Source organism: Elephantulus edwardii, unplaced genomic scaffold (assembly GCF_000299155.1).
Source record: "Elephantulus edwardii isolate Elephantulus edwardi_28Jun2011 unplaced genomic scaffold, EleEdw1.0 scaffold00191, whole genome shotgun sequence".
In the NCBI taxonomy this organism is placed as follows: domain Eukaryota; kingdom Metazoa; phylum Chordata; class Mammalia; order Macroscelidea; family Macroscelididae; genus Elephantulus; species Elephantulus edwardii.
The window spans coordinates 3,153,234-3,177,074 of NW_006399941.1; the positions used below are offsets into that span (position 1 = coordinate 3,153,234).

Consider the following 23,841-nt stretch of genomic DNA (forward strand, 5'->3'; position numbering starts at 1 on the left):
ATGCGATTGGCACAGGACAGAGTGGAGTTTAGGGCTGTTGTACATAGGGTCGCTATGAGTCGCAAGCGACTCGACGGCACATAACAACAACAAACAACATAACTCATTTATTATTTTCTGGGAGTCTCTTCTTGCTGTTGTTGTTGGGTGCTAATGAGTCAGCTGTGACCTTATGAAGAACAGATCTGAACCTTGCTCAGCCTGCACCATCTTCACAATCCCTGTCTACTCAAGCCCGTTGTGGAAGCCGTATGCCAGTTCATCTTCTTGAGGGTCTTCCTTTCCCTTTCCCAGTGTGACGTCTCTCTCTAAGAACTACTTTCTCCTGAAATTATGCCTATAGTATGTGAGACGAAGTTTCACTCTCCTTGCCTCTCAGGGACCCTCTGGTTGCATTTCCTTCAAGACAGATTTAGTTACATACAGAAAAGAATGAAATGCTTCCCAGTCCCTCACAATCCCTGTGGTACTTACAAGTCCAATGTTACAGCCACTCTGGCCATCTGTCTCGGTGAGGGTCTTCCTCTTTTTTGACGACCTTCTCTGTTCTGTGGTGGTGAGAAGCGGCCTAAAATATAGGATATGGTGATGGGGTGCTTGACATAGTGTGGGCATGACACAAGCACTTTGACAAAGAGGAAAATAGAGAAGAAAGAAAAGTCCATCTAGAAACAGAATTGCACAGCCTTCCTCTCTTTAAGAAGATTAACAATTTGACCAAAAATGTAGTATTTATGTATTGCTGTTGTGTGCTGTGCGTCGATTGCAACTTGCGAGCCAATAGGACAGAATATAACTGCTCCATAAAGTTATACAAGTGTTCAGGTCTGTCTTTCAAAAGGTCACTATGAGTCGTCTACGACTTGACAGCACTTACAACAACAATCTGGAGAGAGCTCTGTTGGCCTAGTGGATAGAAAGTGATGCTACCACGCCAAGGGTGGGTGATTTTAATCTGTAGCCCAAAGGCCCGATTTTAATTGTTTTTGGTCAAACATTTTTCTAAGTGGTATAGCACTGGTCTGTCCATTTGCTGTACACATGTAACTCATGGTTACTGTGATGCTAAACACTGTGGCACTAATGTGCCAAATGAGATAATGGTTACCCATGGTGGACAATGTTTGGTGGAGCTCCCTGATTAAAATAAGCTTGAAAGCAAGAGTAGCATCCATTTCCGAAATAGCTCACCTCTGGAAACTCTATGAACGTGAAGAGATGATGAAAGTTATACAAGTGTTCAGGTCTTTCGTTCATAGGGTCGTTATGAGTCCTCTATGACTTGTTGACACATAACAACAACAGTCTTATCTGCAGCAGGTCTTTCCTCGTAGGAAACTGCTGGATTATTGAGCTTTTGTTTAATAGCTCAATCCTTAACCCCTATATCACCAGGACTTCTTCATGTTTACATAAAACTAAAAAAAAAAAAAATCTCATTGCGTTTGAGTTAGGACTATTGGTAACTGGTCTTCCCCTGGCTATATTGTTGTTATGTGCCGTCCAGTTTCTACGATGACTCATAATGCTCCCACGGACAATGGCTCTGAATCTCGCCCTATCCTGAGCCACCTCACCATCTCCAACACATATGACCCCACTGCCACAGTCACTATGTCAGACCATCTCACCCAGGTCTTCCTCTCCTGTGCTGACCCTCTGTCCTTCTGAGCACGATGTCCTTCTCCAAGGACTGGTCCCTCCTGGCATCACACCCAAAGTATGCGAGATGGAGTTTCCCCATTCTTGCTTCCAAGTAGCACTCTGGTTTTACTTTCTCAGGGACAGACCTGTTTTGTCCTCTTGGCGCTCAGTGGTCTGTTTCATACACTTTTCCAGCACCACAGCACAAAGGCATCAGTTCTTCAGGAGGCTGTACATGACGAGGGAGGAGTTTTTCATCATTCTTCCTTGGAGTTGCTGGTGGATTTGAACTGCTATAGAGGTGCCCACTTTAGTTTAAACAACATAGTTCCCTAGAGACTGTCAAACCAGAGCTCCCTCATGTTTATTGATCCTTATGTGCCTTGGTATCAGGATTGACTCTTAGCTGACCTTCCAGTGAGTTTTCAGAGGCAATAAGTCAAACTGGAAGAGATTTCCCCATCTTTCTCCTGTGAAGCAGCTGGTGGATTTGAACCACGGGCCTTTGACTGCCAGCGCATCTCCTTACCACCAGGTCACCAGTGCTCCCTCATGTTTATATAGTAAACTGTTAACTGACTATCCTTATGTAGCTTGCAGGCTCACTGTGCTCTCCTCTGTAAACTGTAGTATCAGTGAGTGCTGCAAGTTAAAGGGTCTGTGGGACTACAGCCATATGCTTCCCACACTTCTCTGTATCCTTTCCAGAACTGTGCCCAGATCTGTTTATTCCAGCGGTGTGCTTTTCCATATGTACGTAATTTAATTACGTACTATGTAAACTGCTGAAACATGAGTGGGAAGAGAAAGCCATTTTGATGAAAACCATTTTAAACATTTCCATTGTAGAAGGGCGGATGGCTAAAGATGCTTGCTGTCTAATTAGGAGTGAAGGAGACAACCATGAAAAGTTGGGGAACATATTTAAAATTGGCACTCTGACTGCTTTGCTAACTTTGTGACATGCATGCGCCTGTTTAAACAGAGATGAGATGTTAATGTGTGCTGTGGGTTTGATTTGTTCAAGGGAGACGATACTTCACCTGTAGTGAAACCACATAATCAACAAAATGGATATGAGGACAGAGAGAAATCTAATTTGGTTCTGATAGATGAAATGCTCTTCTGGGTCACTTTTGCTCAGTCTGAGTAAATATCTGAAGAAAGAATGGGTTCATCAGAAAGGGTCGTTCTTGGTTGGTAACCGTTGAGTAGAGTATGACCCATTGCGATCCCATGAGTAACAGCTCTGCACCCTGCCCTATCCTGTGCCATCCTCACGATCTCCGACACACTGGAGCTCATTGAAGGAGTCACTGTGTCAGTCCATCTAGTTGAGGGTCTTCCTCTCATTCCCAACTCCTCCGCCTTCCAAAGCATGATGTGATGATGGGGATAAAAGAAAATGAAGATTGGCCAGGAATGTAATACTAGAGTGAGATGTTTTCTCCTGGAAATTCTACCCTTGGAATCTTGATTCTTTAAACTTCTCCAGCCTCAGCCTTTGATAGTGGGACACCTGGCATTCCTCCCCTCTTCGCCCCATCCTCTCTTTTCTTTCCCTTTTAAAAGGCTGTTGTAGAAGAAGAGCTAAACCAGAGTCTAGTTGATACTCAATAGTGGAGCTTTGTTCTAAAGCTTTCTTACTACGGCACTCTGTGGCGTAGTCTGTAAGGAGTTGGGCTGCAGACCCGAAGATGTTGCTTCTCTGGACGATCTAATCCATCAGTGGCTCCGTGGGATGATGAGGGGCAGTCTCTGAGGGAGGTGGATAACAGTCTTTGAAAACCCGCTCGAGGCTCAGCTATGAGTTGGTTTAGACTTGAAGGCAATGAGTTTGCTTTTGGGTATCTTGGCATTTAGCTCAATATGGAGCTGGCTCTCTGGACAAACACACCTCCTTCCAGGGCAGAGTTTGTCAGGAGTTTGATACTGTTTTCAAAGCTTATCCTCTGGGCTTTCACTCTGCACCCAGAGTCCTTATTCATAAGAAATGTCAGACTTGTGAGCTGACAGTCTGAATTGGTGTGCACAGTAAACCAATATCAACAGAAGCCCAGCCTTCCATTCAGGATACCAACGCTCCTTCAGCACAGCCTTGTACAAAGATGTAAAAGTTGTTGTTGTTGTTTGTTGTTATGTGCCGTTGAGTCGCCTGCGACTCATAGCGACCCTATGTACAACAGCCCTAAACTCCGCTCTGTCCTGTGCCAATCGCACTGTCTCTGACACTCCCATCCCGATTATCCCAGTCACTGAATCAATCCACCTCATAGAGGGCCTTCCTCTCCTGCGCTGTCCCTCCACCCTCCCAAGCATGATGTCCCTCTCCAAGGACCAGTCTCTCCTCACAACATGTCCAAAGTATGTTAGATGGAGCCTCAGAATCCTTGCCTCCAAGGAGCTACCTGCTTTAACCCTTTCCAGGACAAATCTGTTTGTTTTCCTAGCAGTCCATGGTATTCTCAATACTCTTCTCCAGCACCACAGCTCAAAGGCATCAATTCTCCTTCTATCCTCCTTGGGCATTGTCCAACTCTCTGATGCATAACAAGTGATTACGAAGACCATAGCCTGTATCAGACGCACCTTAGTCTCCAGAGAGAAACCATTGCTCTTCAGTACTTTGGAGAGGTCCCTAACAGCAGACTTTCCCATGGTAATGCGCCTTTTAATTTCCTGGCTGCTGGTGCCAAGACTGTTGACTATGGAGCCACGCAAACTAAAGCTGTGTACAATCTCAATCTCTTCACCATCCATCCTGATGCTGCCAATTGGTCCAGTGGTGAGAATCTTTGTCTTCTTGACATTGAGCCTCAATCCATATTGGAGGCTGCAGTCCTTGACACTCTGCAGCAGGCGCTTCAGGTCCTCCTCAGTTTCAGCAAGCAGGGTTGTGTCATCTGCATAACGCAGATTGTTGATAAATCGTCCACCAATCTTGACCCCACATTTCTCCTCATAGAGCCCTGCCTCCCAGATAATCTGTTCTGCTTATAGGTTGAAAAGGTATGGAGATAGAATGCATCCCTGGTGTATGCCCTTCCCAATTTTGAACCATGCAGTGTTCCCTTGCTCTGTTCTGACGACTGCCTCCTGGTCCAAGTATAAGTTTCGCATTAGAACGATCAAGTGTTCTGGGATTCCCATTCTTCTCAGAGTCAGCCATAGTTTGTTATGATCTACACAGTCAAATGCCTTTGCATAGTCAATGAAACACAGATAGACATTCCTCTGGTATTCCCTGCTTTCAGCCAAGATCCATCTAACATCAGCTACAATGTCTCTAGTACCACGACCCCTTCTAAACCCAGCCTGGACTTCTGGTAGTTCTCTGTTGATGTGCTGTTCCAGTCGTTTTTGGATAATCTTCAGTAAAATCTTGCTTGCATGTGAAATCAGTGAGATTGTTCTGTAGTTTCCACATTCTGTTGGGTCACCTTTCTTTGGGATAGGAACAAATATCGATCTCTTCCAGTCAGTTGGCCAAGTGGTCGTTCTCCAGATTTCTTGGCACAACTTGGTGAGCTCGTCCAGGGCAGCATCTGTTAACTGAAATATGTCAATTGGTATACCATCTATTCTCGGAGCCTTATTTTTTACCATTTCCTTCAAAGCAGCCTGAACGTCTTCTTTCATCACCATAGGCTCTTGCTCATATGTTGATTCATGAAATTAATCTGTGTCTTCCAATTCCTTTGGATACAGTGACTCAGTATATTGCTTCCATCTTCTTTTAATACTTCCGGGATCATTTAACATTCTGCCGAAAGCATCCTTGATTATAGCAACTCGAGGTTTGAATTTGTTCTTCAGTTCCTTGAGCTTAAGATATGCTGAGCGAGTTCGGCCCTTTTGATTTTCTGACTCCAACTCTTTGCACATTTCATTGTAATATTTTGCTTTGTCATCCCGTGCTGCCTTTTGAAATCTTCTATTCAACTCTTTAGTATCTCGAATTCTTCCCTGGGCTTTGGCTTCTCTGCGCTCCAGTGCAATTTTCAGAGTCTCTTCTGACATCCATTTTCGTCTTTTCTTCCTCTTCTGTCTTTGCAATGACTGTTTGCACTCTTCCTGGATGATACCCTTTATTTCCCAGATGTAAAAGAACTTGTTTTTTATCCTTCAGCCCCCCCGCTTTTGCAAAGAACATACACATCTCAGGTGCTGGAATGGGGTCACAATACCCAGGTCTCTCAAGGTCCGTCTTCTGCTCCCACAGAAAGTGACACTGTCATGCCTGGCAGGGCAGACACATGCATTTTTGAGTGTGTTGCACAATAGTGTTTGAGATGGTCATAAAATGGTCCAGAAGCGCCCTTCCTCTAGGCTGTGCAGCAAATGGGGAGGCAGCAGGGTCCTGGCGCTGTTCTGGGCCTTGCAGATTGATCCGTGTGACAGGATGTAGAGCCTTCTATGTGTTTTGTTTATTATTTCCTTTATAAGTGGTGACAGCTTCAAAAGAATGACTTAATAGATGACAGAAATGGTGTAGCACTCGTTGTATCCTCTGGCCAAATTAATTTTCTCCCATTTTCTTTTACAAGACAATGAGTTTGTTGTTGTTGTTGTTATGCGCCATCATGTTGCCTGCGACTCATAGTGACCCTGTGTACAACAGCTCTGATCCTGACCTCTCTATCCTGAGCCAACTTTATTGTTTCTGAAACTCCCACCCCCGTTACTCCAGTCACCGAGTCAATCCATCTCATCGAGGGCCTTCCTCTTGATTGCACTGGCCCTCCACTCTCCCAAGCATAATGTCCACCATACTATGAAACAGAAAAAGGTGATTCTCCTCACTGTTATACATTGGGCAAATATGCTCATTTACTTATATACTTATTTATCATCTTTAAAAAATATTTTTGGTGGAAATAGGGATGTCAGTCACACTGGTTGATTTGAAGGAGAAGGATGTGACGGTCAGCTGCTTAGAGAGCTCAGCCTGGGAAATCCTGTGAGGCCATCCCTTCCTGTCCGTAGGTCCCTTGGTGTCGGACTTGACTCGGCAGCACCAGTTTTGAAGAAATTTTGACATTTTCCACATGTGCAATTCAGTGACATTGATTACAGATTGTGCTAAAAGGATGTTTTAAACAAAATTGATTTTGAAATAATTTTAAGCTTTTGGAAAAGGTGTAAAAAAGTACCAGAACCATTCATTTCCCAGGACTTCCTGAATAATTAGTATGTTGTTGTTATATACTGTCGAGTTGGAACTGACCCATACTTGACCCTCCGGTGGATGTTCAGAGGCAGTTAATCCCATGGGAGATTACCCATCTTTTTGCCTAGGAGCAGCTGGTGGATTCCAACCGTGTGCCTTTGGGATTGTAGTGCAGCTTCTAACCATTAAGCCACCAGAGCTCTCTATAATTAGTATAGAAATTTTAAAACTTGGCATAAATTCAGTCTGCTTTTCTCTCTTTGTTCACATATTGCTGTATTATGATTTTAAATTTCTTCTCTTTTCCTCTCTCCTCCCTTTTTTTCTATTACCTTTTCCCTTTCTCCTTTCTTTTCTCCTCTTTAGAGACACAAGCGCATGCATTGGTGAATTGTGTCTATGGTCACACAGAGATATTAGTATCTTTTTATAAACCATCTGAAAAGAATTTGTCAGCATCATTGTTCCTTATCCTCCCAAATACTTAAATACGTGTTTCTAAGAACAAGTTCATCTCAGAGGAAGTGCATCCAGGAAGTTCCTTAGAGGCTAGAATGGTGAAGCGATTTCTCACATACTTTGGACATGTTGTCAGGATGGACCAGTCCTTGGGAAAAGACACCATGCTGGGAAAGGTGGAGGGTCAATGAAAGAGAGGAAGACTGTTAGTGAAATGTATGACACAATGAAGAGCAATGATGTCAATCTGGAGACTACGATGTGCCTGATACAGGCCATGATCTTTGCAATCACTTGCTATGTGTCAGAGAGCTGCACAATACTAGGGATGATAGAAGGAGAGTTGATGCCTTTGAGCTGTGGTGTTGCAGAAGGGTATTGAATATAGCATGGACCGCTAGAAGAACAAACAAGTTCGTTCTGGAGAGGGTGAAGTCAGGCTGCTCCTTGGAGGCAAGGATTCTGAAGCTTTGTCTGACATACTTTGCACATGTTGCAAGGAGGGACCAGTGCTTGGAGAGGGATGTTATGCTTGGGAGGGTGGAGGGACAATGCAGGAGAGGGAGACCCTCAATGAGGACTGATTCAGTGACTGGGTAATGGGGGTAGGTGTGTCAGAGGCAATAAGATTGGCACAGGCTAGAGCAGGGTTTAAGGCTGTTGTACAAAGGGTTGCTATGAGTCGCAGGTGACTCGATGGCACAGAACAAAAACAACATGACACAGTGACTGTAACAATGGGCTTGAGCATGTCAGACATCCAGAAGATGGTACAGGACAGAGCAAGGTCCAGATCTGTTGTTCAGAGGGTTGCTATGAGTTGTAGTTGACTCAGGGGCACCTGGTCAGAACAAGATTAATTTACGTGATTGGGTATACTTAATGAAAAACTAAACACTTAAAACAAACACAGTATTATTATCTAATTTACAGACTATTCCAATGTCACTAGTTATTGTAAAAATGCCTTTATTTTAACAACTTTTTCTTAAAAAGTCTTGGGTCCAGTCTAGGATCACATATTTCGTTTTCTGTCCCTTTGGTCTCCTTCCCTTTGAAATGTTTCCTCAGTCTGTCTTGTTTTTTTATGAAAGTGACATTTTGAAATAGCATAAGCCTGTTATTGTACTGACTGTCTGCTGATGTGAGTCACTTGCTGCTTCCTATTATTCCTAATATTCAGATGAGCCGTGTGTGGGGTAGATTGCCGCAGTGGCCACAACAGTGGGTTTAAGCAGGCAGAGGTCGTCCAGATGGTGGAGGATCAAGGGGGATTCCATTCTGTTGCAGATGGGGACCCTCTGAGTTGGAGCTTCCCCACGGAATCTCACAACAACATGGTGTTGGCATTTTTGGTTCTTGGGTTAGGAGGCTGTTGATTCCATTCCCCCCCCCCCATGGATTCTAATACTTATTCTACAATAATGGTTAGTTTACTCAGCATAATGCTCTCCAGTCCCCCCCCCCCCATTGGCAGTGTTAATCTCCATGATGACGTTGTGGTGGAGCCAGTTAGGTTTCTCTCCTTTGTAAACATTATGACTCTTCCCCTTTGTAATTAACAAGGAGTTCTGATGTAATGGGTAAAGTGCTTGACAGATAAGAAATGTCAGATGTCTGAACCAACTCAGTGGTGCTATAGAATAAAGACCTGGTGATTTGCTTCCGTAAAACCCTTCAGCCCAGAAAAGCCTGAGAAACAGTTCTTTGTGAGTCCTCTGGACTCCAGAGGACTTGAAGAGTTGAACTCTGAGTTCAGCTCTGTTGTGTTTTTGTTGTTAAGTGCTATCGAGTCATAGACGACTCATAGCTACTCTATGACCGAAAGATCTGAACCCTTGTATAACTTTTATCATTTCTCTATGTTCATAAAGTTTCCGGAGGCAAGCTATTTCGGAAGTGGATGCCACTCCTGCTTCCAAGCCTGTTTTTTTTTTTTTAAATTTTTTTAAAATTTTTTATTATTTTTGTGTGAGTGTACCGTCAAATCAGATCTGACTAGTACAGGAGGAGATTGTCCCTTCTTCCCCGGCAGAGCATCTGGTGGATTCGAACCGTGCACCTCTGGGATTGTAGTTGCAGCTCCTTACCACTAGGCCCCAAGTCTGTTTTAATCTGGGAGCTCCACCAAACGCTGTGCACCGTGGGTAAACCATTATTGAAATTAACAGGATGGATAGCGTTTAATGATAATGCAGTTAATATATAGTCTGTGAGAAGATGCTCTGGGATGTTCCTTGTGGGACCCCCCCTTGGCTTTCGGGTGCCCTCTGTGCTCTGTGCCATGGCTTCATGCGTGTTGTCTCTTCTCCCTCCACAGTCGTCATCATGTGTGCGAGCGGCGACACCATCCGGAGCATCATGCTGGCGGCGCACCGGCACGGCATGACCAGCGGAGACTATGCCTTCTTCAACATAGAGCTCTTCAACAGTTCTTCCTACGGTAATGCTGCCCCCAGTTCACCCTCCTGATGCCAAGGGGTCACCCGGGGTGGTGAGCAAGAAGAGCTCCCTGGAGTGACATCCAGAGCATTGATTCTATAAATACGTGTTTTCTCAATGCTGAACCACATCTTAGAGTTCTTCATGCTTTGCTCCTCTTAGAATTGAATTAGAGTGAAAAGATAGGATGTTCTGGTGATGTTAAGGATTGCCTCTGGGGGTGAGCAGAGCCAAGTAATCATAAACCTAGGCCTAAAAGACTGCTTGCTTGCTTTTAGTGAGGTCTGGGCAGCATGTTTTTGAAATGAAGTGGAATGTTCTAGAACATGTTGATGTAACAGCATAGGTCATGTCAAAATGTGTAACATTTAGCATATGCATTATTTCATAAAACTTTCATTTTAGCTATATTAGTGTATTTCATGTATATAAATTTATACATTGTTGGAGAAGGATGAATAATCTCCTCCCATGTGATTAACTGCCTCAGAAAACCTGCCGGAGGGTCATCCATGGGTTTGTTCTGACTCTACAGTACTCAACAACAATACTACTTATATTGTGTGGAATTAATTGCCATGTAAAATACCTGTCTTACTTTAAGTTGAGGTAACCCCCCCCCCAAAATCAAAACAAAACAACAAACCCCTGAAAGCCAATGAATGCTTCCAGCTCACCTTCCACCCAGATTTTACCACCAACCTGCAGCCATGGAGCCCGTTTCCTGCCCCACCTGTGGGTTGAGTCCACACATGCCAGAGAACATACAAGCTTCATAAGTTTCGAAAACCTGGAGGGAAACAATTCTGCTCTCAACACACGAGTCAGAATCAACTCGATGACATCTAATAACAACCAACCGCTATCACCATTCCTGATGGACTCAAAACACACCCCTGATCATGGTGATGGTCCCATCACTGGGCAAGCTGTGTGACACACAAGCTTGCTGTGAGGCAGTGCTGACGCAGTGGCAGCTAACAACCGTTCTTATCACTAGCTTATTTTTATGAAACTTAAGTATTTTTCGGTTGTTATCCCATCACATTTTATAACAGCAGTTGTTATCCAGAAAGGTTGTGAGGGTTTTTTTTTTTTTTAAATTCATTTTTCAAACATTTACATGGTAAATCCTCTCTCTTAGTTTTTATATAATTTTTACATAGCAGTAATTATTTTTCTTCCATTTTTGTATTTGAATGCCTCAATTCTTTCTTTTTTTCCCCCTTAATGGTTTGGCAAGACCTGAGAAAGAATTACGAAACAATGGTGGTACTTTGCTTTCTGACTTGAAATTCACCTCAAAATAGCTTTTTGTGCCTATTTTAGGAAACATGGTTTAAAATTGAGAAATGGATGTTGAATATTATCAAAAGCACTTAACCTATTTTTTATTTTATTTTATAAAATAAATTTACAAAATTTGAATATATTTTCATACCAGTTTGTTCCCATTTCCTTCACCACCCCCACCCATCAAACTGTGTGACCTTATAATTAACCTGTACCCACCATCCATACTCACCCCTCTACTTCCACCCCCCTGCTCCTGATCCTCATATTCATTCTTCAATTATGGTTTTATACAGTATTTGTCCTTATGGGATTGAGTTAGTTCACTCAGCATAATGCTCTCCAATCTCTTCCAAGTTAGGTAATAATTTACAAAATCATTGCTCCTGCATGCTGCATCATATTCCATTGTGTGAAATACCATAATTTCTCAATCCATTTGATTGTGGTTGGACATCTGGCCTGTTTCTTTTTGCGATGGTGCATAACACTGCTGTGAACACTGGTGTAGCCTGTATTTTTAGAAATTATTTTTCTCATATTTATTTCCTTAATTGGGTGAGAGCCTATATGATATATGTCCTATGCATTCTTTTCCTAGTATTAACTCATCGTAGCATTCTTGGGATTAAGCATATATGGTCATTAGGGCTTCTGCAGATGTATTGTAGAAATAGCCAGTCCTTAGAAAAAGACATTTCTTGATGAGATGGGTTGACACAATGACTGTGACAATGAACTTGAGCATGGCAGAGATAGTGAAGATGGCACAGGATAGGACAGGGTGCTAGGAGTGGTAACCAACTCTACAGCATCTAACTACACTAACAGCTATCTATTATCAAGATTAACCAACTTTTATGTAACACATTTTAAGGATCTCTGTCCATTAGGAATTGGATCTGTATGAATAGCCAAGAATCTCAGCCATGGTAATTGAAACAAAAGTAGGGCTGTGGTCAACCACATGAAACAAGGCCAGTTTCATGAATGGGCAGGCCAGGGCGGGAAGTGTGGTCTCATGTATCATTAGGATGCAGGCTGCTTCTAACTTTCTGCATCTTCCACCTTAGTGTGTGGTGTCCATCCTCGAGACCTCAGAATGGCAGCTGGTACCCCACAGATCATGTCTTAATTCTAGGCAAGATGATGAGGAAAGAAAAAAATGCAGAAACAGGCCTCTCAGCTGAGTCAGTTCTTTGAAGAACTATTCTGAAAGCCCCACGTAATTAGCTTCTGCTTCTGTATCGCTGGCTGCACAACAGGCATGGAAGAACGGTCAAGAAATCAAAGAACAAATTGCATTGGGCAGATTTGCTGTGAAAGTGTTCAAAAGCCAAGTAGTCTCTTTGAGGACTAAGGTGTGCCTTGATATTTTCAATTGTATGTGAAAATAGGACAGTGGAAAAAAGGAAGATGGAAAAAGACCATAATTTTGAATTATAATATTGATGAAGATTGTGGAATGTATCGGGGATTGCCAGAGGCATAGACCTTCCTTGATGAGAGTGAGGAGTGCTTGCTGCAGAAGATCAAGGACAATATCCTTCAGTATTCTTCAATATAGGTTACATGTCAACATCAAGAAAGAAAAAGTCTTGGGTAGTGTCAAGAAAAGCCAATAGGTAGTGTCATCATAGAGATTGAGCTGTCAGTGATTTCACCTTACTTGGATCCACAACCAACATCTTTGGTACCAACATTCAAGAAGTAGACAGATGAATTGCATTGGGAAATCTGCTGTCAGGGACCTCTCCAAAGTGCTAAAGAGCAATGATGTCAGTCTGGAGACAAAGGTATGCGTTATCAAAGCCATTGTTGTCGTGTACTGTAGAGTTGAAACCTTCCCATAGCTGACCTTCCAGCGGGTTTTCAGAGGCAGTTAATTGCACCAGAGGAGATTTCCTCTCCTTCTCCTGCAGAGCAGCTGGTGGCCTCGAACCATGTGCCTTTGGTATTACAGTGCAGCTTATTGGCACCAGCTTCCTAGTTTTCTCAATATCAAAGTTGTAGTTTTCTCAATTGCTTGCAATGAATCTGAAAGTTAGACAGTGACTAAGGACCACAGAACTGAATATCCCATGGGCTGCCAACACATCAAACAGGTCTGTCCTGGAGAAAGTGGAACCAGCGTGCTCATTGGAAGGAAGGATGGTGAAACTCTCACATGTACTTTGGGCATACTCTTAGAAGAGGCCAGTCTATGGAGAAGGACATCATGCCTGAGAAGGTGGAGAGTCAGTGTAGGAGAGGAAGACCCTCAAACTGAATTGATACAATGACTGTAGCAATTGGCTCATGTGTGCCTGAGATAGTGAGGAGGGCATGGACAGGGCAGGCTTCAGATCCCTTGTTTATAGGGTCACTATGATTCACAGTTGACTCAACAGCACATAACAATAACAACAGTGTTACATTTAAAACATACATATTTGATAGCATGCCCATTTCAGTAATCAGTAAACTAAGATGGGTAAAGACTAAAACAATTCTCAGATTCTCCAGAATTATGTAGTAGGAGTTCTGGAGGTATTGTACTATGGAGATTCAAGTGATAGAAATAGGGTAAAAAGGGTAGACTAAACAAATAGCACTAAGTTGATACATTCTGTTCTGTAGAGTTTTTAACATTACCCGTTGACATTGAGCCATGGTATCTTCAGTTATTTCATGTGCTTGTGAAAGTTGGACAGTGAATAAGGAAGAACTAAGAAGAGTTGGTGCTTTTCAAGTGGCGTGTTGGGAAAGAATGTTGAATATACCATGGACTACCAAAAAACCAAATGAATCTGTTTTGGAATAGATGCAGCCAAAAAAAATGTTCCTTAGAGACGAGGATGGTGAGACTTCACCTCATATGCTTTGGACATGTTACAGGCGAGGTCAGTCACTGGAGAAGGACATCATGTATAGAAAAGCAAGAGGGTCAGAAAGAAGAGGAAGACCCTCAATGAGATGGATTGGTACAGTGCGCACCAGGGGGCACTTGGGTGCGGTGGAGTTTGTGAGAATGGTGCAAATTGGGCAAAGGAGGGTTGGTATGAATCAGAGTGGCACCTCACAACAATTAGCATTATCAGAATGCCTGGGTGAAGCATATAGTTAAGTGCTCGACTACTTATTGAGAGGTTGAGGGTTTGAACCCACCAATAGACCCCTTGGGAGAAAGGTCTACTTCCAGAAGGTCACAGGGGTGGAAAACAAGGAGGAGCACAGATCTGCTCTGACATATATGAGGCTGCAATGACTCAGAAGCAATTAAAGCCAGGCTGCTCCTTGGAGGCGAGGATTTTGAAATTCTGTCTCACGTACTTTGGGCATGTTGCCAGGAGAGGCTAGTCCTTGGAGAAGGACATTATACTTGGAAGGGTAAACAGATGGTGCAAGAGAGGAAGACTCCAGATGAGATGGAATGACACAGTAACTGGGGTAGTGGGGGTAGGTGTGTCAGAGACAGTGAGTGAGATTGGCCCAGCACAGGGCAAAGTTCAGAGTTATTGTTCACTGGGTGGCTCTGAGTCGTACTAGACTTGATGTGACATAACAACAACAGTAAGGGAGCTCTGGTATCCTTGTGGTAAGGAGCTGTGCTGCCATCCCAAAGGCATGCAGTTCAGATCTACTAGCTGTCCTATGGGAAAAAGATGGGTAAACTACTCATGCAATTTGCTACCTCAGAAAACCTGCCAGAGGGCCACCTATGGGTTGGTTGCGACTTGATGGAATACAGCCACAGCAATAGCAATAACAGCAACAACAACAAGTAGTGATTGGCATTATCTTCTGACAGTAGAAATTAGGTGAAAGTTGTTTGGGTGATCTAGTCTAGAAATATTAAGGTAACTATGCAGATGACACACCCTGCTTGCTCAAACTGAGGAGGACCTGAAGCACTTGCTGCAGAAGGTCAGGGACTGCAGCCTTCAATATGGATTGAGACTCAATGTCAAGAAGACAAAGATTCTCACCACTGGACCAATTGGCAGCATCAGGATGGATGGTGAAGACATTGAGATTGTTAATAGCTTTAGTTTTACTTGGCTCCACAGTCAACACTTTTCATAACAGCAGCCAGGTAATCAAGAGATGAATTGCATTGGGAAAGTCATCTGTGAGGGACCTCTCAAAAGTACTGAAGAGCAACGACGTCAGGCTGGAGACTAAGGTGTGCCTGATCTGGGCTATAGTCTTCGCAGTTACGTGAATAGGGATGTTAGAAAGAGAATTGATGCCTTGGAGCTGTGGTGCTGGAGAAGAGTGTTGACTATTCCATGGACTATACCATGGACAAACAGGTTTGTCCTGGAGAGGGTGAAGCCGGAATGCTCCTTGGAGTCAAGGATTCTGAAGCTTCATCTGACATATTTTGGGCATGTTGCAAGGAGGGACTGGTCCTTGGAGAGGGACATCATGTTTGGCAGAGTGGAGGGCACAGGAGAGGAAGACCTTCGATGAGATGGATCGATTCTATGATTGGGGTGGTAGGAATGAGTGTGTTTGAGATGGTGAGGTTGGCACAGGACAGACAGAACGGCGGTTTGGGCTCTTGTACATAAGGTTGCTATGAGTCATAAGCGACTTGATGGCACATAACAACAACAACAATTGTAGAGCTTTTCCTGCATCCCTGTGAACTCAGGGGGCCCTAACTAAAGCAAGGAAGAAGGGCTAGCAGAGGTCAGGGATAGATACAAGTAAGTTATTTGACTGGCTCAAAATGGAAAAAAAATCACAGAAAACCAGGGGGAGAAACTGAGAATTGAGATTTGTTATGTTTGGCTATAAAAGTGATTTAAATTCATGTAAATCCACTTGGAGCAAAGAAAGTTATTGCCCACATAATCCTTTAACTGTACCAGCTGTTAAATTTCAGGCGCTTTCCCTTCCGATCTATTTTTCACTTCTATAGGGTCTATGAGTCACAGGTGACTCAATGGCACATAACAACAACAACAACAACAAGAACAACCACCAACAAGTTACCCTAAAAGGCAAAGTTGAGCTGTCTCCAAGGGTTTCCATAGCTCTAACTATTTAGGGAAGCAGACTCGTCTGTTTTGGTTAAGAATGTTAACAATGTTTTTGTGAGCAGCCTAGCACTTAATGCACTGCATAACTTCAGGCTCTTTAGTCTCCTTGAGCCTCAGTTTTATCCTCTGTAAAATGGGAATTGTGTTTCACACTTGCTCATGTAGTTGTTAGGAGGATTAAAGATGGAGGGTGAAAAGGAGAAACAGAGCCTTGCACAGTGACATCATCTTGTAACCGCGCAGGGGGAAACAGATCTGCCTTGCCCATGATGAGATACAGCAGCAGTCGCTGGGATGTGGGGGACGAGGACTGTGCTTTCCTCTCACTTATATACCCCCAGAGGTCAAGGCCAACATGAAGATTTTGTTTCTTGTAGGGTCTCTCTGATGTCTGTCTCTGTTACTCATTTAGGGGATGTTTAGGTTGGATTCTTGTACTATGGTGGCTTGCACGCTGTGATCCTAGAAGCTGCACCGCCAGCATTTCAAATACTAGCGTGGCCATCCTGGTTAATGCTTAAGAGTTAACCTGAGGATTAGCCAATGAAAGCCTGTGGGATCCCGACACAATATTATCTGGTAGAGAGCTGCAAGTGTCTCCCTCATTTGGAAACACTCAAAATAGACTGTAGCTCGAACAGTGGACTTGAACATACCAGTGATGGTGCAGACGGTGCAGACCTGGAGGAATATTTTTTTCTGTTGGTCCATGACTCAGTGCTGACTCAAGGGTACAAACTAGAGTCTCAGTAAGTTCTGGGAGCTACAGTGATCCTCAGGGGGGCACCCCACACCAGTACTGTGTGTTCTGGCCACAGGATAGCTGAACGCAAGGCTTGTTATTAGATGCGGTCAAGTCAAGGATGACCCATAGCTAAGCTACCTTATGAACAACAGACCTGAACCTGGTACTGTCTATCTCTGATCCATTTGAGCCTACACTGCAGTCATTGCATCTTTCCATCTCATTGGAAGTCTTTCTCTTCCGCTGACCCACCAAGTTTCCAAGCATGATGTCCCTTTCCAGAGAATAACCTGTTCTGGCAACATGCCCAAAGTATGAGAGACAAAGCTTCACCATCTTTGCTGCCAGAGAGCACTCTGGCTGCACTTTTTCAAGACATTTGTTTATTGGAAATCCATGGGATATCCAGTACTCTTCTCCAACACCACAGCTCAAAGGCATCAACTCTCCTTCTATCATCCCTAGTCATTGTTCAGCTCTCTGATGCATAGCAAGTAACTGCAAAGACTATAGCTTGGATCAGGCACACCTTAATCACCAGACTGACATCATTGCTCTTCAGTACTTTGGATAGATTCTGCTGAAGATTATCCATCTGTCCTCCTTATACATTGTTCTAAATAACACAGGGCTTAGTCCTGAGAAAACCATTAACACTTTCACAAATCTGTGATCTCTGTATGCTAAATGCAAACATGCATGATCCTTAGAGCAAAACAAAACCCAGCAAAGCAGACGAAATCTGCTTCCTCTGCTCCTTAAACAATTGTATAATAAATCATCATTTCTCTTCCTATTTTTACTAGCTGTCTTATTTCCAGACTTATTTATCCCTTATCCAGGGCCACTGTAAGAACACTTTGTGTTTATTCATCACTTCTTTGAAAGTGCTCTCCTTTCCATTGCCAAACCCACAAGCCTTGCCACAGACAATGCCTTTATGCCTCGAAAGCAGAGCTTCAGTGGAACTTTTATGATGGTGACTAGCTTCTGTATTGTTAAGTAAGGCAGCCGTTTGTTTTTGTTAGTTGTCCGGTGCCTTCAAGTCTGCCCCAGCAACTCACAGCAGAGTACCGTGAGCTGAAATACTGCTGCCTCCTCTGCCATCCTCTCAACTGTTGCTATGTTAGAGCCCATTGTTGCAGCCACTGTGTTAGTTCATCTTGTCTAGAGTTTGACTTTATTCACGGTCCCTCTATTTTATTAAGCATGGTGTCCTTGTCCAGGGCACTGGTTCCCCCTCATGACATGTCCAAAGAAACTGAGAAGAAGTCCTACATCTTCACCTCTAGAGGACATGCTGGCTGTCCATCTTCCAAGATAGACGTGTACTCCTGGCAGTTCATTATGTAGTCAGCACATTTCTCCATCACCATGATTCAAATGCATCTGTTCTTCTCCATTGTTGTGTTGTTATTGTGTACCATCAAGTCAGAACTGACCCATAGCTGGCCCTCCTGCGAGTTTTCAGAGGCAGTTTATCACATGAGAGGTGATTGCCCATCCTTTACCCTCAAAGCAGCTGCTGGACTCAAAGTGCCTGCCTTTAGGATTGCAGCACAGCTTCTTGCCAGTAGGCCACGAGTGCTCTCTTCTCTACTCTTCCTTTTTTATTGTCCAGCTTTCACATACATATGCGGTGATTGCAAACTCTGTCCTTAGTCACCCTTTGGGCCTGGAATGGAACTCACTTTCTCTGCTCAACTTTGACCAACAATAGAGTGATCAGTAACATCAGAGAAGTAATTACTTCTTAGGACAACCAATTGTAAAAGATCAAAAGGGTAGCATTTGGCCAAGGGTAGACCTTAGTAACAAGTTGTTGTTGTTATGTGCTGTCGAGTCACCTGAAACTCATAGCAATCCTATGTACAAGAGCCCTAAATCCTGTCCTATCCTGTGCCAACCTCACTGTGTCTGACACACCTACTCTCATTACCCCAGTCACTGAATCAATTAATCTCATCGAGGGTCTTCCTCTCGTGTGCTGTCCCTCCACTGTCTCAAGCATGACATCCCTCTCCAAGAACTGGTCCCTTCTTGTAACATGCCCAAAGTATGTCAGTAAAAGCTTCAGAATCCTTGCCTCCAAGGAGCAGCCGGATTTCACCCTCTCCAGGATGAACTTGTTTGTTCTCCTAGCAGTCCATGGTATATTCAATACTCTTCTCCAGCACCACAGCTCAAAGGCATCAGTCCTCCTTCTATCATCACTAGACACCGTCCAGCTCTCTGATGCATAGCATGATCAGCTCTCTGATGCATAGCATGATCAAGTGCACCTTAGTCTCCAACATCTTTGATCTTCAGTACTCTTGAGAGGTCCCTAATAGCTGACTTTCCATGCAATTTGTCTCTTGATATCCTGGCTGCTGTTACCAAGAGTGTTGATTGTGGAACCAAGTAAACAAAAACTGTTAACTATCTCAATCTCTTCACCATCCATACTGATGCTGCCAATTGGTCGAGTGGTGAGAATCTTTGTTTTCTTGATGTTGAGCTTCAATCCATATGAGAATCATGGAGAGAGATTGGAAAGCGTTAATACAGTGTTGTTGTTGTGTACTGTCGCGTCAGAACTGACCCATATATAGCTGACCCTCACATGGGTTTTCAGAGGAAGTTAATCGCGTGGGAGATTGTCCATCCTTCTCCTGGGGAGCAGCAGCTGGTGGATTCGAACCATTTAACTTTCAGCTTTCAGTGCAGCTTCTTGCCACTTGGCTACCAGAGCTCCCTAACACAATGTGAGAATTATAATTAATATTTAATAAAAGATTATAATAAAAAGATGTGTGAATGGTACAACAGAAAATCAGTTGACTCTAAATATGGATTAGGTCAGGCCCATTCTAGTTCTGAAAGTGACATCTTTGCTTTTTAATACTTTAAAGATGTCTTTTTTTATTGTTGTTGTCATGTGGAGATATGTATTTTAATTTTACAAAATTTAAAAATAATTGAGTCTGTTTTCAGTATTTTGCTATTACATAAAAGAGAAGCAAATATCAAAATACGACCTTTGGGTGCACTGTAATAGTGCCATGGGGTAAGGAGCAAGAAAGTGAAGTAAAAAAAAAGCACCACCTAAAAGCAAAATAAAACAACTCTGTTTGCATTTGACAGAGACTGAAGCTAAAGCTCATTCTCCATGTTCCTAACTTAGACTTTTGGGTTTACTCAGCTTCTTTGTGCAATTATGACAGTAACGTTTCTTCTGGTTTTCCTTAAACGACCTCTCCAAAGTACTGAAGAGCAATGGTATCTCTTTGGAGATTAAGGTGCATCTGTTACAAGCCATGGTCTTTGCAATCACCTGTTATGCATCAGAGAGTTGGACAATGCCCAAGGAGGATAGAAGGAGAATTGATGCCTTTGAGCTGTGGTGCTGGAGAAGAGTACTGAGAATACCATGGACTGCTAGGAAAACAAACAGATTTGTCCTGGAAAGGGTTAAACCGGATGGCTCCTTGGAGGCAAGGATTCTGAGGCTCCATCTAACATACTTTGGACATGTTGTGAGGAGAAACCGGTCCTTAGAGAGGGACATCATGCTTGGGAGGGTGGAGGGACAGCACGGGAGAGGAAGACCCTCTATGAGGTGGATTGATTCAGTGACTGGGATTATTGGGATGGGAGTGTCAGAGACAGTGCGATTGGCACAGGACAGAGCGGAGTTTAGGGCTGTTGTACATAGGGTCGCTATGAGTCGCAGGCGACTCAACAGCACATAACAACAACAACAACAACAACAACTTGCTCCCTGGGGTTAAATCTGCTTGCTCCTGTCCTGCAACCTCGCCCCTGGTGGGGCAACCCCACTTCGATCGCATTTTCTCAGGAAGGCTTTCAGGCTATTGCAGGCTTTGAAAACCCAGCATGACTTCTTGATCAGTGGTCTGGGAGGGGCTTCCCGGGTGCTCAAGGCCTCGGCCTCCCCCCAGCACAGAGGTTGCTGCACAGCCTCAAGTTGTCTTTGGCAGCATATTTGCTCTGTGTAATATGCCCTTGGACATCTTGGCTTTTGATGCCGTCAATAGTGATCATGAAACCAAGATTTTAGAATTTTAGCCTTTGTCTATCTTGATGTTGTTTGTTAGTCCAGTTGTGTGAGTTTTTCTATTCTTTCTGTTGTACTGTAATCCATCTTGAAGGCTTCCTAGCTTCATGAGGTCTTTGAGTTTCATAAGTAAGCGCTTTAAGTTCTCATTGTTTTCAGAAAGCAAGGTATGTTGTCTTTGTATCCCCAGTTGGTAACGAACCTTCCTCCTATTTTGACACTACATCCTTCTTCATATAGTCTAACTTCTTGGACTTAATAGTCCAAGATAAATCTCAATAAAAAGAAAAAACTCAAAAGCTCAGCAAACAGATTAAATGTGGTGAAAAGATCTGACTCACGCCTCTTCTGATTTTAAACTATGTGCACCTGATCCGGGCTATAGTCTTTGCAATTATGTACTATGCATTGGAGAATTGGACAGTGAATAGTGTTGATAGAAAGAGAATCGATGCCTTTGACCTGTGGTGCTGGAGAAGAGTGTTGACTATACCATGGACTGCTAGGAAAACAAACAAGTTTGTCCTGGAGAGGGTGAAGCCAGAACGTTCCCTGGAGTCAAGGGTTCTGAAGCTTCATCTGACATACTGGACATGTTGCAGGGAGGGACTGATCCTTGGAGAGGGACGTCATGTTTGGGAGAGTGGAGGGACGGTGCAGGAAAGGAAGACCCTTGATGAGATGGATCGATTCTGTGAGGGGAGCAGTGGCAATAAGTGCATTTGAGATGGCTAGGTTGGCACAGGATAGAACGGCGTTTAGAGCTCTTGTGCATAGGGTCGCTATGAGTTGCAAACAACTCGATGGCACATAACAACAACAACAACAACAACAACAACAACCACCATTCCCTTAACAGAGCTCTAGTGGCCTAGTGGTAAGAAGCTGCGCTGCAGCACTAAAGGCATGCAGTTAGAATCCACTAGCTGCTCCTTGGGGGAGGGGCGAGCAGTCTCCTCTTGTGCAATCACCTGCCTCTGGAAGCCTGCTAGAGGGTCAGCTATGGGTAAGTTTTGACATAACATCATATAGCAGCACCACCATCAGTCCCTTACTGTTTGAACCACTGCTTCTGGTCTGTGGAAAGGTGCTTTACGAGCGCAGTTAAGAATTCCCCTTCCTAGGGGCGTTGGGGAGAGAATGGGAAAACAGTGGGTAGATAACAAACAGTGCATTAGAAGCGATGCGGGAAGAACTGTCCAAAAGGAACATAATATTAGGCATTATATTATGACAGCAATCTGGAACAAGGGTGCATTGTGAGGTGGGCTGGGAGAAGGAGAGCGAGGGAAGAAAATATATGACAATGAATAAAAAAATTAGAGGAAAAAAGGTTAATAGAGAAATATCTTCAAAAATATATAATTCTCCTTTTTTAAAAACAAAAAAAAATTCCCTTCCTTGGAATGCTGTCCGCAATTTGCCCTGATCTACACGGTTGTATGCCTGTGTTCAGTTAGTCAATAAAAGACAGGCAAACATACTCGCATTTTATGCTTTCAGCCAAGATCTCTTTGACATCCGCAGTGATATCCTTTGTCAGGGATCTTCATCACTGGCTGTGATTGGCTCTTGTCTGGATGCCAGTGAGTTGACCTGTGGTGCCTAGTGAGCTCATGGATACAGGGATGGTACGTGGTGATTGACAGGATTCTCACTAGCTGAGTTTTGGAGATTGATTGCCAGATCCTTTCTTCCTCATGCATCTAAGTAGGCCATGCTGAATCCTGTTCAGCACTCCTACTGCAGCACACACTCCTCCTGCGAGTGCGTGGCCTGGGAGAGGAACACCTACCTTCATCTGGAAATACGCAGCTTTGGTTGAAGGGACCTGGCAATGCAGTGGGTTAAGCATTCGATTGTTAAGTGCTCTGACTCCTCTGGCCACTCTGTGCAGTGAAGATGAAATAGTCTCGCTTTTTCTACAAAGATGGCGCTGAAAGTGAAGAAGGAAGCCCCTGCCCCTCCCAAAACTGAAGCCAAAGTAAAGGCATTAAAGGCCAAAAAGGCAGTCCTAAGGGCATCCACAGCCAATAAAAAAAAAAAAAAAGAATTGGAGATCCGCATGTCACCCACCTTCCAGCGACCTAAGACACTGAGACTCCGAAGACAGCCCAAATACCCCCGGAAGAGCACCCCCGGGAGAAACAAGCTTGACCACTATGCCACCATCAGGTTTCCCCTGACCACTGAGTCAGCCACGAAAAAGATAGAAGATAACAACACACTTGTGTTCATTGTGGATGTCAAGGCCAACAAGCACCAAATTAAACAAGCTGTAAAGAAGTTCTATGACATTAGTGTGGCCAAGGTCAGCACTTTGATTAGGCCTGATGGAGATAAGAAGGCCTATGTTTGACTTGCTCCTGACTATGGTGCTTTGGATGTTGCCAACAAAATTAGGATCAAATAAACTAAGTCCAGCTGGCTAATTCTAAATACAAATTTTTCTCACCACAAAAAAAAAGAGGAAAAAAAAATATGAAATCATCTCAGACTGTTTTCATAAAGGTTTACAGCCTCAGACACCTTGGGGAGGAGTGCTTCTCCCGTGTTCTGTAGAGTCAGAATCAGCCTGTTAGCTTTGGGTTTTAACTTTGCATGGGTGATCCATGTCCTCTGGTTCTCTGTTAGCACCTTCTCTGTCTCTTCAGCTCCTCCTGCCCACTGAAAACAGTGTCCCCAACATGTACTGTGCTCAACCCTTCTCCTTTCTGCACTTCCTTTCCTACCCGGTCCCTGGCTCTGACGACCAACTGCATGGAAATGACTCAACACTTTCTTTCTCCAGTCTCCTTTTTTCTTTCCGGCTTCAGACTTAGGTTCCTCTTTTCTAACTTTATACAAGTGTTTTGTGCCACTAGTTATGAATTTTTTTATTATTGTATTTTTTTATTAAATTTTATTTTATTAATTTTCATGAACATTTACAGAGATTTTGGATTTCCATTCATTCATTGTTGCACTTTTCTCCCTGCTCCCACCTCTCTCAGTTTGT

At 43.6% G+C, this 23,841-nt stretch overlaps 1 protein-coding gene across 2 annotated transcripts in view; it reads left to right on the plus strand.

The window, feature by feature from the left end:
* The window catches only part of NPR3 (natriuretic peptide receptor C/guanylate cyclase C (atrionatriuretic peptide receptor C)), a 106,061-nt gene that overhangs the window by 9,303 nt on the left and 72,917 nt on the right, over nucleotides 1-23,841 (plus strand). For both annotated transcript variants that reach the window (XM_006896793.1, XM_006896794.1), the window contains exon 2: nucleotides 9,594-9,716. In XM_006896793.1, the coding sequence (XP_006896855.1) occupies nucleotides 9,594-9,716 (123 nt within the window). The remainder of the gene's footprint in view (nucleotides 1-9,593; nucleotides 9,717-23,841) is intronic.